Source organism: Aquarana catesbeiana, linkage group LG09 (assembly GCF_042186555.1).
Source record: "Aquarana catesbeiana isolate 2022-GZ linkage group LG09, ASM4218655v1, whole genome shotgun sequence".
In the NCBI taxonomy this organism is placed as follows: Eukaryota; Metazoa; Chordata; class Amphibia; order Anura; family Ranidae; genus Aquarana; species Aquarana catesbeiana.
The window spans coordinates 283,979,253-283,994,300 of record NC_133332.1 but is presented as its reverse complement, the minus strand read 5'-3'; the positions used below and the strand labels follow the sequence as shown (position 1 = coordinate 283,994,300).

The 15,048-nt window shown below is 40.4% G+C and overlaps 1 protein-coding gene across 1 annotated transcript in view; it reads left to right on the top strand.

The window, feature by feature from the left end:
- Positions 1-15,048, top strand: part of ADGRD2 (adhesion G protein-coupled receptor D2) — a 1,056,485-nt gene that overhangs the window by 87,892 nt on the left and 953,545 nt on the right. The window contains exon 5 of the mRNA XM_073600363.1: positions 420-1,055. Within this exon, the coding sequence (XP_073456464.1) occupies positions 420-1,055 (636 nt within the window). The remainder of the gene's footprint in view (positions 1-419; positions 1,056-15,048) is intronic.

Genomic DNA, 15,048 nt, shown 5'->3' with positions numbered 1-15,048 from the left:
TGTCGGAAAATCCGATCGTTCTAAACGCGGTGACGTAAAACACGTACGTCGGGGCTATAAACGGGGCAGTGGCCAATAGCTTTCATCTCTTTATTTATTCTGAGCATGCGTGGCACTTTGTCCGTCGGATTTGTGTACACACGATCGGAATTTCCGACAACGGATTTTGTTGTCGGAAAATTTTATCTCCTGCTCTCCAACTTTGTGTGTCGGAAAATCCGATGGAAAATGTCCGATGGAGCCCACACACGGTCGGAATTTCCGACAACACGCTCCGATCGGACATTTTCCTTGTATTTTTAGGCAACACTGCTTCACATAATAAGGCCCAATCTGTCAAAACCAATGCAGTCTACAATATCTGATTAGTCTGAACCATGCATTTGTTCATTAAGAATGTTCTTTCTTTCCCCTTATAGAAACCCAGGCACTGCCTACCCTGGTCTTTGAGAAGAGGACGGATACGAAGTATGCAAAACTGCTGGCACACTTTCCATCTTTGCCAGAAATCACTGTATGTGCTTACATACAATGGGGCAATTCACATAAAGAATTTGCAACAGTCTTTTCGTATGCAGTATTTAATTTCAGTAATGAGTTTCAACTGCGAGGAATGAGTGATGAGGATGGATTTGTCAAATTTGCTATCATAGTTCATGGGCAACATTCAGGATACTCGCCAATGTTCCCCAATGATGGAAAGTGGCATCATTTGTGTATAACTTGGCAAAAATTGAATGGTACCATGGCCCTTTATGCTGATGGGAAATGGAAAGCCTACTCAAAACTGTCTGCATTAGAGGATATCATCAAAGATGGTATTTTTATTATTGGACAAGATCAAGATTCCTACGGCGGGACATTTAAGGAGAAGGAATCCTTTAGTGGTAATATCACAGAATTCAATGTCTGGGCAAAGGTTCTAAGTGCAGAACAAATAGAAAAGGTTTCACTGGGCAGGAATGTGGAAAACAACATTATATTTGGTTGGACGACCCACCAGTTGGAAGTTGAGTCTTCTCTTAAAAGAATGAAGATAGAAACTGTATGTACAGGTAAGAAAAAGATAACAATGTGTAAGGTATAGTCTACAGGCTTGGAAAGATCAGTTTGTAAATGGATAGAAAACTGTCTAAAAGACCAAATTCAGAGAGTAGAGGTTAATGATTCTTACTCTGAATGGTCTAAGGTTATCAGTGATGTACCCCAAAGTTCAGTGCTGGGAGTGGACCCTTACTTTTTAATACCTTTTATAAATGATATAGGGTCTGGGATTAAAAGTACTATTTCAGTCTTTGCAGATGACACCAAACTATGCAGTGGAAAATACTCTTACAGGATGTTTCCAACTTACAAGCCGACCTCAATGCACTGAATAATTGGGCGGCTATGTGGCAAATGAGGTTTAATGTTGATAAATGTAAAGTTATGCACTTGGGGGCTAAGAATATGCATGCATCATACATACTAGGGGGAGTACAACTGGGGGGATTCATAGTTGGGAAGGATCTGGGGGTTTTGCTAGATCATAAGCTCAATAATAGCATGCAATACCAAGCTGCAGTTTCCAAAGCAAGCAAAGTCCTTGTATTAAGAGAGGTATGGACTCCAGAGAGAGAGATATAATTTTGCCCCTGTACAAATCATTAGTAAGACCTCATCTGGAATATGCAGTTCAGTTTTGGGCACCAGTTCTCAAAAAGGATATTGGGGCAACTAGAAAAAGTGCAGAGAAGGGCAACCAAACTGATAAGAGGTATGGAGGAGCTCAGATATGAGGATAGATTAGAGGAACTGAATCTATTCCCTCTTGAGAAGAGGAGATTAACCACTTCAGCCACAGAAGTATTTGCCCCCTTAATGACCAGGCCATTTTTTGCAATACGGCACTGTGTCACTTTAACTGACAATTGCGCGGTTGTGCGACGCTGTACCCAAACAAAATTGATGTCCTTTTTTTACCCACAAATAGAGCTTTCTTTTGGTGGTATTTGATCACCTCTGCGGTTTTTATTTTTTGTGCTATTTAAAAAAAAAAATATTTGTTTTCCTTTCTGCTATAATACATATCCCCAAAAAATATAAAAAAACACATTTATTTATCAGTTTAGATTGATTCTTCTACATATTTTTGGTAAAAAAAAACGCAGTAGGCGTATATTGATTGGTTTGTGCAAAAGTTATCGTGACTACAAACTATGGGATAGATTTAGGGACTTTAATTTTTTTCTTATTGTTTTTGCTGGTAATGGCAACGATTTGCGACTTTTTTTGCGGAACTGTGACATTGCGGCCGACAAATCTGACCCCAAATGACACTTTTTGGGGACCAGTGACATTATTACATTGATCAGTGCTATAAAAATGCACTGATCAATGTAAAAGTTAGACTGGCAGGGAAGGGGTTAACACTAGGGGGCGATCAAGGGATTAAGTGTGTTCCCTGGGTGTGTTCTAACTGCAGGGGGGATGGGCTGACTGGGACATGACAGAGATCATTGTTCCTGATCACTAGGAACAGAAGATCTCTGTCATGTCATTAGGCAGAACAGGGAATCCCCGTTCTGAATCTGTACACAGAGATCCCGGGTCACCAATGGACACGATCACGCTGCGCACTGAGCCCGCTATCCTCCTTGCACGGACCGACATAAAAACCTTTATAAAAGCTGGGGACACTGTAGGGATTCATTTTCCAAATGAGTAACATAGCAACCCCCTGATGTTACAGGTGCAGACATGTCAGGGAGGTGAGGTGACATATAAGAGGATATAATATTAAAAGGAGTTATAACAGCAGGGTGATACTATAACTGCAGATGGCAGGAAGGTTGAATTTGAATGTGTATCGGAGCTACATAGGAACCAATATAACTCCACATATACAGTATACCATGGGAGTGAGCAGAGAGAGCTAGAAGAATAGTCAGAGTGGAGGGATAACTTGTTTGACTGAACACAGTTTTTCTGCTCACTGACAACTGTCCTGGCTATGACCTGCCCGAACACTGGATGATGGCTGCCCCCTCGTACATAAGCTCCCTATTCATGGCTGACCAATTCACCTATCCTCCCCTCTGCACTTTCAGCCTCCTCCTCCTTCCGCTCCAAAATGCATCCAGCTCACAGCACTGCGTCTCCCCCTCAGCTGCTAACCTCATGCCCCACCCATTCCTCCTATGCTACTATTTAAAACTCCCCACATTACATGGGATAGCACAAAGGGAGTAACCTTAATAATATCACAACCATTTCCTGGAAGAAAAAAAGCAATCTAATTATACACCATAGTAGATCAAGACACGATGTCCGCCCAGACGAAACTGGACAACTAATCCCCCACTAAATAAAAGACGTGCACTACCGAAAAATGTGTTTGTTTTCGTTTCATTGGTTTTTTGTCTTTTTTTAGGGTCATTCGTTATGGTCGCAATTCGTAAATTCTCAAATTCTAAAATTTGTAATTTCGTAAATTCAAAATTCCGAAAATAAGAAAGAAAATCCGAAAATTCAAAAGAATAACTAACTAACTAATAATAACTAACTAAATTATAGGTATTGGAATGTCCTTTTAAATTTGGCTGTTAGTGAACGTAACGAATACGAATTTATTCGAAGTTATGAATTATCCAAAATAATGAATGCCACATCTAAACAAATGCAATGGAACAAATTAATAATAAATAATAATAAAAAGTTTTTTATCATTATTATTATTATTATTGTTATTTATTATTATTAATTCATTACGTTCCATTCATTTAGATATAGCATTTGTTATTTTGGATAATTCGCAACTTCAGATAAATACATATTTGTTACATTCACTAACAGCCAAATTTGAAAGGAAATTCCAATACCTATAATTTAATAGTTATTATTTTGAATTTTCGAGTTTTCGGATTTTCACATTTACAAATTTAAAAAAATTTCAAATTTAAAAGGCACCAATCAAGCTTCTGTTGCTGGGCAAGGGGAACCACTGCTGTAGCCAATAGCAAGGGGAACCACTGCTGTAGCCAATAGCAACCTGTAAAATAAAACAGGGCAAAGGGAGTAACACCTGTCCCCTTTGAGCTATCCTATGGGGTCCCGCTAAACGCTAGGGACCCTGACATGGGATAGCACCAAGGGAGACATTAAACCAAGCAATAACGACAAACTCAGTTATTTAACCACTTCCCATCCAAGCCAATTCTGACATTTCTCTCCTACATGTAAAATTCATAATTTTTTTGTTAGAAAATTACATAGAATCCCCAAACATTATATATGCTTTTTTAGAAAAGACCCTAGAGAATACAATGACGGGCGTTGCAACTTTTTATCTTGCACGGTATTTGCACAGCAATTTTTCTAACACCTTTTTTTTGGGAAAAAAACAGTTTCATGCTTTAAAAAAACAAAAGAGTAAAGTTAGCCCATTTTTTTTACATAATGTGAAATATGAAGTTACGCTGAGTAAATAGATACCTAACATGTCACGCTTCAAAATTGCACATGCTCATGGAATGGCACCAAACTTCGGTACTTAAAAATCCCCATAGACGACGCTTTAAATTTTTTTACTGGTTACATGTTTTGAGTTACAGAGGAGGTCCTCTTTACAGTGAGATATGGAGTCAATAAGTCCCCAAATCTCACCTCTAGGCTGGGAAGCCTGAAATAAAAAATAAAAATAAAATGATCTCGGCTTCCCAGCCGAGACGGAGGCATTTGTTTGAATGCAGAGGCTGCGCGTGATGTCATAACATCATGCCCGGCCTCCGAACGGTCATAGAGACTCCAGCAACCATCTGGTCCTCCGGAAATCTCTATGATCACCATCCGGGGCTGGTGGATCCTGTCTCCGACTCACCGATGGAAGCAGTGAGTTGGTAGAAGCACCAGGGGGCGACGGGAGGGGGGGTTGTCCCCTCTCGCTGCCTGTAAGAACGATCAAGCAGTGGAACAGCAGCTATGATCATTCTTATGGTGTAGGGCAGGGATATGCAATTAGCAGAGCTCCAGCTGTTGCAGAACTACCATGAAGTCCCATGAGGCATAGCAAGACTCTGACAGCCACAAGCATGGCACCCAGAGGTAGAGGCATGATGGGACTTGTAGTTTTGCAACAGCTGGAGGTCCGCTAATTGCATATCCCTGGTGTAGGGAATCGCCGGCTGAAAAAGCCGATTTCTGAATGATGCCTGTAGCTGCAGGCATCATTCAGATATACCCCGCAAAGTCAAGGATGCCATATGACGTACCTTTGGTGGGAAGTCGTTAAATAAATATTTATTAGCAATTTATTTGGCCATGGTTAAAATATACAAATAAGTAAAGTATGTGGTGCTAACTAAATTGCAGAAATGAATCAATATGTATATAGATACTAAATAGAACCGCTCACACACCTGACAAGTAAGCGTGTAGAACAGAATAGGCAAGTGCAAGTGAAAATAAAAATAACAAATCTTCTCTACATTTCTCTAGGTCATGGGAAAGTGCACCAATGCCACAGATTCCAAACAGCAATCTAAAATAACATTCAGTGTGTGTATAAGGTGCATCAAGTGAAAAAATATATGACAATCCTAGCCTAATGATATAATGACAATTAAAAAAATCCCAAAAAAACGTGAAACATAAAAATTTCTGAATAAATCCACTGTTCTGGAGTGTAAAAGGTGAAATTCAAAAAACAAACTCCAACAAGTGATAAACACTAATATGAATAAGTTCACATATATAAGTTCATGAATTAAATCCGTGTGCAAAAAAAAAAAAAATTGTGCAAAAAAAACTTTTGATCGCTGTCAAATTCCTCCAATCACATATATAATATCCGTGGTGCGCCACACGATTCCCCCAGCCTCTCACCTCAGTCAAGCCTTCAGTATGAAAAACAGCAGATCCCTGCACAATGATCGATTTCCAACGATTGTCCCAACAAAAGCGGATTTTTGGGGGTGAGTCCAGGCTTAACCGATGCGGTGAGGACATGAAATAAAAGAGGGTGTCTCCATCGTGTCTGAACACTATGTGTCTAAACGCGTATCGTCACTGAACACTATGACCTTTGATAAAGTCACATGCTCAGTGACGATACGTGAAGAACCAGGTGTCGTCACTTCCGGTCGCAGCTGAGACCGGAAGTACTCTGCTGTTTGCTGGATTATCTGATTTTAAACTGTAAGTTACTCTTTGTTTTAATAAAATAATTTTGGGAAATACTACACGATGGAGCCGCCCTCTTTTATTTCATGTCCTCACCGCATCGGTTAAGCCTGGAGTCACCCCCAAAAATCCGCTATTGTTGGGACAATTGTTGGAAATCGATTGTTGTGCTGCGATCTGCTGTTTTCCATACTGAAGGCTTGACTCGACCCGTAGGGGTCTCCATCTGGGGTGAGAGGCTGGGGGAATCGTGTGGCGTACCACGGATATAATATACAGTGGGGACGGAACGCATTCAGACCCCCTTACATTTTTCACTCTTTGTTATATTGCAGCCATTTGCTAAAATCGTTTAAGTTCATTTTTTTCCTCATTAACCACTTCAATAGCAGGCACTTAGGCACCTTCCTGCCCAAGCCAATTTTCAGCTTTCAGCGCTGCTGCAATTTGAATGACAATTGCGCGGTCATACAACACTGTACCCAAACAAGTTTTTTATCATTTTGTTCCCACAAATAGAGCTTTCTTTTAGTGGTATTTGATAACTTCTGCGGTTTTTATTTTTTGCGCAACAAATAAAAAAAGACTGAAAATTTTGAAAAAAAAACAAGTCTTTCTTTGTTTCTGTAAAAATTTTTTGTAAATAAGCACGTTTTATTCTTCAATGATGGGCACTGATATGGCTGCACTGACGGGCACTGATAAGGTGGCACTGATGGGCACCGATGAGGTGGCACCAATGGGGTGGCACTGACAGGCACTGATGGGCACTGATAGGTGGCACTGACAGGCACTGATAGGCGGCACTGATGGACACTGATAGGTGGCACTGATAGGTGGCACTGGTATGCGGCACTGATGGGCACTCATAGGTGGCACTGATGGGCACTCATAGGCGGCACTGATGGGCACTCATAGGCGGCACAGATGGGTACTTATGGGTGGTACTGATAGGTGGAACAGATGGACACTGAAACACCGCTCCACCGATCGCCGCGATGCACGCTCAGTCAGGATAACTGAACCACCGCCCGGCTGTCAATCTGCTATAGGCCGGGCGGGAAGTGGTTAATGTACACACAGCACCCCATACTGACAGAAAAAACAGAATTGTTGACACTTTTGCAGCTTTATTATAAAAAAAAAAAAAAAATGAAATATCACATGGTCCTAAGTATTCAGACCCTTTGCTCAGTATTTAGTAGAAGCACCCTTTTGATTTAATACAGCCATGAGTCTTTTTGAGAAAGATGCAACAAGTTTTTCACACCTGGATTTGGGGATCCTCTGCCATTCCTCCTTGCAGATCCTCTCCAGTTCTGTCAGGTTGGATGGTAAACGTTGGTGGACAGACATTTTTAGGTCTCTCCAGAGATGCTCAATTGGGTTTAAGTCAGGGCTCTGGCTGGGCCATTCAAGAATAGTCACGGAGTTGTTGTGAAGCCACTCCTTCGTTATTTTAGCTGTGTGCTTAGGGTCATTGTCTTGTTAGAAGGTAAACCTTCGGCCCAGTCTGAGGTCCTGAGCACTCTGGAGAATGTTTTCGTTCAGGATATCCCTGTACTTGGCCACATTCATCTTTCCCTCGAGTCCTGTCCCTGCAGCTGAAAAACACCCCCACAGCATGATGCTGCCACCACCATGCTTCACTGTTGGGACTGTATTGACAGGTGATGAGCAGTGCCTGGTTTTCTCCACACATACCGCTTAGAATTAAGGCCAAAAAAATTCTATCTTGGTCTCATCAGACCAGGGAATCTTATTTCTCACCATCTTGGAGTCCTTCAGGTGTTTTTTTAGAAAACTCCATGCGGGTTTTCATGTGTCTTGCACTGAGGAGAGGTCTTATATAGACAGGTGTGTGGCTTTCCTAATCAAGTCCAATCAGTATAATCAAACACAGCTGGACTCAAATGAAGGTGTAGAACCATCTCAAGGATGATCAGAAGAAATGGACAGCACCTGAGTTAAATATGAGTGTCACAGCAAAGGGTCTGAATACTTAGGACCATGTGATATTTCAGTTTTTCTTTTTAATAAATCTGCAAAAATGTCAACAATTCTGTGTTTTTCTGTCAATTTGGGGGTGCTGTGTGTACATTAATGAGGAAAAAAATAAACTGAAATGATTTTAGCAAATGGCTGCAATATAACAAAGAGTGAAAAATTTAAGGGGGTCTGAATACTTTCCGTCCCCACTGTATGTGATTGGAGGAATTTGGCATTGATCGAAAGTTGTTTTTTCACAATTTTTTTTTGCACACGGATTTAATTCATGAACATATATATGTGAACTTATTCATATTAGTGTTTATCACTTGTTGGACTTTTTTTTTGAATTTCACCTTTTACACTCCAGCAGAACAGTGGATTTATTCAGAAATTTTGATGTTTCATTTTTTTCTTTTATGTCATTATATCATTAGACTAGGATTGTCATATTTTTTTTCACTTGATGCACCTTATATACACACTGGATGTTATTTTAGATTGCTGTTTGGAATCTGTGACTTTGGTGCACTTTACCAGTGATCTAGAGAGTAGAGAAGATTTGTTATTTTTATTTTCACTTGCACTTGCCTATTCTGTTCTACACGCTTACTTGTCAGGTGTGTGAGCGGTTCTATTTAGTATCTATATACATACTGATTAATTTCTGCACTTTAGTTAGTGCCACATACTTCACTTATTCATATATTTTATCTGTGTGGGAACACTTTTATACGTTGGCAGATTCTCCCATCCTTATATATCCTATTCTATACAGTTTGGTTTTGCACATTAGTTCCCACTCACTTCTTTATATTTGGCCATGGTGCTATTCAAGGGGTAACACCATAGTTGATCAAAACACGGTGTCCCTCCAGACTAAACTGGACGACTAATCCCCACCAGCCACAGCCAGCAGAGAAAAAGCTGTCCCTAGCCCCTCCAGCACCATGACCAGTTCAATCAAGCTATGTTAAAAAATATCCAGGCCAATCTTTGATAAGTGGACCAAATTACCCCTGAAAAAAACGGGGAAAAAAACCTTCAAGCTCCAAATGGCGAAATGACAAACCTCCCAAAGCCACCAAGAAATTATGAATTTTCCTGTTAAGGCATCTACGGATTTTGTCCACATAAAAAAAATTGCCAGCTGGGGACCAAATGAGTTTTGGGATCATTTCGGAGAATGCTAGGATGGTCAAGAATAATATTGAAAACCTGCGCTGGAGTATATATAATCAAAATAAACAAAATAAGCAGCAGCTTAAGCAATTGTGACACCAACAGCAAAGATATAATAATATAAGGGAAGCAGTGCTAATATAAATGATTAAATCCCGAGCCAACATTTAGAAGTATAAAAGTAAAAAATAATAAAAATATGTGTTTAAAGTGACACCAAACTAATTATGTGACAAACAAAGTGACGCCAAAGCTATTTTATGACAAAAATAATCAGTCCATAAGAGCCCATCAGTAAGGGCATTTAAAGAGCAAAATTAAAAAAAGGGGTGATAAGAACACAATCAAAATATCATATTGGGTGTCCCCACGTTCCCAATATTTAGTGCTTCCACCACTGGGTGACACCAGATAAATGAGCCTCTTACCAGATCCATTTGAGTTAGTGGTGCAGTTGAAATTGCATAAAAAGACTTCCCAAATTTGTAAGCTCTTCTTTAATGCTTCTAGAAATGGTGACATGAGAAAAAGGGGTCTTGAGGCCTTTCATTGCTAAAGCAAAATGTCTAGAAAATACTCTAGCAATAGGGATTACTGTAGCTGTGAAGGCAAAAAGACCTAAAAGCAATTGGGCTTCCTTTAGAAAAACTTTCCGGTGGGATAGGAATGTGGAGATCTAGAATCGCATTCTGAGTATATTAGAATGAGGTAATCTAAATTCCATAGATGAGGAATCGATAGTGATCCCTAAAAACTCAATGACTGTAGTTGGGAAAACTGTTTTCTTTTGGGCAAGCGGAACACCAAAAGAATGGCAAATATTAAAAAAGGAGTTTAAAGATTTTGAGCAAATTGAAGAATCATAGGGGCCACTGAATAAGAAATCATCCAGATAATGCAAAAACCTGCCCTCAGGGGAAGATTCAGACAAAACCGGTACAAAAAGCCTCAAAATAAAAACATGACAGGGAAAAGCCCATTGGCATACATTTGTCAAAATAAAAATAACTGTTCAAATAAAAACTGAGAGAAACCTTGGGGATGCACTGGCAATAGGCAAAGATCTGATTATATTTCAGCTTTTTCCAATAAAGCTGATCTACCAAAATGCCTTAGCAATATTAGAGTCTTGTCAAAAGAAGTGTAATGCCGCGTACACACGGTTGGACTTTTCGTCTACAAAAGTCCAACGGACGCTGACGGACTAAAGCTGGCTGGTAATCCGATCGTGTGTGGGCTTCTCCGGACTTTCAACTGACTTTTTTAGCCTCAAATCCGACGGACATTAGATTTGAAACATGCTTCAAATCTTTACGTCGTAACTACGACGGACCCCGAAGTCCGCTCGTCTGTATGCTAGTCCGACGGACAAAAAAACGACGCATGCTCATAAGCAAAAACTAAACGGAAGCACTCGGTCTAGTAAAACTAGTGTTCGTATTGTAGGTAGCACATTCCTCACGCTGCAAAATCTGTGATCGTTGAATGCAGCGCATTTAATGTCTTCTTTACGAATGCTCTAAAGAACGAAGATGTTTTGCTGATCATATTCAAACAGAGTTCTCCCAAACAGATTTCTGGATTCTTTTTCTCTTTGATCTCATGAATGACATGGTATGCTTTTTCAAAACAATGTTTCCATACTAATAATACTTTTAAAACTTTTTTTTTTTTTTGGTGGAGTCATCTTTTCTTGTAATTTTTATCCAGATATTTATTTTATGATTGTTGTGGAACTTTTTTTCTGTTTATCTCTAAATTTTTTTGTAAAGTTACCACAGGGAACCCATTTTTATATATATTTTTTAAATTTTTTTTAATGTTTGTAAAGTTACCACAAAGAACCCTTTATAATTTTTGTTTTTATAGTGATTTGTTATTTTTTTTATATAAAGTTAACCCAAAGAACCGTTTTTGGTTATGTATCTTTTTTTTTTTAAATACTTACCACTCGAACATTATTAACATTATTTTAATCTATTTTTGTTGTGTTTTTGCAAAATCAATGAGATTGTTGTCCCTTGTTAATTTAAAACATTGTGTCTAAAATCTATGATTTAAAATAAAAAACCTAAACTCAAAAAAGATCCATTTATTTATGGTCTAAATAAAATAAAGAGGAAGTCAACGCTGGAAAAAGTATGTGTACAAGAAAATGGGGATCTTGAGGAGTCCATATAAGAGGGAGCACAATCTGGTCCAAGAATCCCAGAGATCAACAGCACCAGCAGATGATATAGATGTCCCCAGACTGTGGTACTACAACAGCCTGCGTCTTCTGTCAGACCAGACTGAACCCAAGTCATCACTTTCTTCTCTTCCCTGCAGCCTTTCCTCCACGCTGCCCTGCAGCCTTCCCTGCAGCCTTCCCTGTAGCCTTTTTTGGAGGCTGTGGCTCTGGTGTTTCAGTTGTGGCAGGAGGAGGAGGAGGAGGAGGAGGAGGGGGGCTGCCTCATGTAGTTGGGTGTTTCGTGTTAGCGTGCCCTGCAGCCCCTTCTGGATTGTTTCCCCAAATAGTCGCTCACAAATGAGGCGCTGCTCCCAATCCATTTGAAGAAGCCTGCTGGCTAAGTAGCAGCCATAGGACTCTTCTGCTTCGGGGGGGCTTCTCAAAAAACGGGTGGCCTCTTGCATGAGGCGCAGGGATGCCTCCTGTGTGACCGTCCTCTTCCTGGCCCTTTTTTTGGGAAGGTGGAGGGGAAGCACTTGTGATTGAGTCATGCTCCTACTGGGCCCAGCCACCTCACTTGGCCCAGCCACCTCACTGGGACCAGCCACCTCACTGGGACCAGCCACCTCCTGCCTGACACTGGGCCCAGCCTCCTCCAGGATGATGGAGAATCCGCCCTCCTCCAGGCTGTCCATGGGCCCGGTCTCCTCCTGCCTGCCACTTTCCACACATTCCTCCTGGATGGACTCATCCTGTGTATAAAAAAAGGACATAGTTTTATTTATTTATTTGGGGTTCATCAATGACACACAATTTGCTTCTCATGACTAGCAAATTCAATGTGAATACATCTCTTTAATAAAAGAGTCTAATCAGACACCCTAATTTTTTATAGCAGGTGCCAAACATATTTAGCCACTCCTGTCAATTGATATGTATACACAATTTTGAGTGCAAAATTATTTTAGACAATTATAACATCCAGTTAACATCATTAATATTAGTACAGTAAATATTTGTTAATATAATTTACCTGACTCCAGATGGTCATATCCGGTTCATCCAGGATGGAAGACCCAGCTTGCTCCTCATCAGCCTCTGCTGGGGTGGAGGGAAGGGTGGAGGGAAGGGTTGAAAGTGATGCCCTGGCTTCATTCTGGTCATCAAGAAAACGGAGTTGATTGTAGTACCACAGCCTGGGTACATAAACATCATCTGCTGATGCTCCTGATCTCATTGATTCCTGGATCTTCTTATGCTCCCTCTTATACATATTCCTCAAGACCCCAATTTTCTTGAGCAATGTCTCCATTGTTGCTTCCGGGATGGTCGCCTGGACAAAGGACAGAAGTCTCTCCAGTGTTGACTTCCTCACATGCTTTGCATAATACTGAGGGTGTTTCACCTCCCACAAATTCCTCATCTCTCGATATTTAGCTATGAAAGCTGTAAGGAACTCTGGATCCTTAAATAGGGGATTCATTATATCTGGAAAAGATAAAGTCACAAGACAAAAAACACTTATTATTAGGTTTCTGCTAACCCCTCATCATCTTCTCCCTATGTAGGCCTCATCAATCTATCAAGCCATATAGGCCGCTTGCTACAAAGTCATGACCTAAAACCAAAAAAAAAAAATTATTTAAAATTACCTTTGTTTTGTAACGTCCTGGTCCACTATCACCTACGCACAGAACGTACGTACGACACGTGCGCAAGGGCCCTCTTTATACACTACGCATGTGTGAAACTCCGCCTGCGTCGCCCGCCCCTGACGTTCAAAATTAACTCATGTTCTCCGCCCCATAATTCGACGCACAGAACGTACGTACAACACGTGCGCAAGGGCCCTCTTTATACACTACGCATGTGTGAAACTCCGCCTGCGTCGCCCGCCCCTGACGTTCAAAATTAACTCATGTTCTCCGCCCCCTAATTCGACGCACAGAACGTACGTACGACACGTGCGCAAGGCCCCTCTTTATACACTATGCATGTGTGAAACTCCGCCTGCGTCGCCCGCCCCTGACGTTCGATTTTAACTCATGTTCTCCGCCCATTTTTAGTTACGGCGCGTAGTGGGGTAAATAATGGCGGAGACACCTGACATGTTATCTACCTCAGGTAGCGAAAAAAGCCCGGAGGCTGGAACGTCAACCAGATCTGTGAGGCCTAGATTTAAGGCCTCTAATATGAGTTTTGAAGAGATGGTGGAGATGGTGGCCATTCTTCAAAAAAAGGACTATGATGGGAAGTATGGGCCGTATGCACGGCCAAATTTGCGCAAGGCCAAAATAATGGCGAAGGTGGTGGACACTTTGCAGGCTTCTTTTGGGGTCCAGCGCTCCAAGGATCAACTTCGCAAAAGATGGTCTGACCTCAAGCTCAGGGAGCCGGATCAATACAGACGGATCCTTAAAGTGCTGAAAAAAGTAAGTACTTGTTGTGTTTTTCTCTTGTGTTTATTACCTTGTATACTGCTCCATGTGCTTTTCCTTCCTATACGATTTTTTTGCTCATCGTTTCAAACGATCTTTTAATAAACCTCGTTACATATCTATAGATATATCTATATATATATGTGTGTGTATATATATATATATATATATATATATATATATATATATATATATATATATATATATTGATATATCTATCTAGATAGAGAGAGAGAGAGAGAGAGAGAGAGAGAGAGAGAGAGAGAGAGAGAGAGATAGAAATGTAAAACATTCTTTTGTAATATTTTAAGTTATCTTTTTTTTTCTTTACATTTAGTTATATATTTAGATTTTGTTCCAGATATAGAGAGAGAGAGAGAGATCAAAAGATTATTAACTATATTTCGAGATATTGATATCTAGATATCTATCTATCCGATATGTCTTTATAATTTTTAATATTGAGGTAAAATAGGAACTCTACACAAACCACTTCACTCCAAATGTTTGAAAATTACTATGTACTAAAATATCTGTGTGCTAAGTAGATTACTAATTTTTTGTTTCACATAGGGGAAAAATCACTCAGCCAACATGAAGACAGTCCACCCCAAGCCAAACAACATGATTGGGAAATCAGCCCAAGTCCCACTGAGGATGTGGAGGAAGGAGAGGTGGGCGACATGGGCACCCCACCAGGTGAGTGTCTGACACACCAGCTTACGGTAATCTATGCATGGCTGTCTTTTCTTTAATGTAATTTTTCTACTCTATTTTAGGGGATCTGGTTGTGCTTGATTCAAGCAACAGTGCCACCCCCGAGGATGTGGAGGAATTATGCTACATGGGCACCCCACCAGGTCCGTGTCTGAGACAACAGCTTTATTATGGTAAGGTAAACTATGTATGTGTGCATATTTCTAAACACATTTTTTGGTTTCATTCCACTTTAGGTACAAGAAGTGACTATTTCACCTCAGACAGTGCCCAAGGGCTAATTGGTCAAATAATGGCCTGGAACAGGGAGATCGATGAAATGCGTAATCGGCTGGATCGTATGCAGCAGGAAATGAAGGACATGATTGATGTTTTGGGTAGAATCTAAATGCC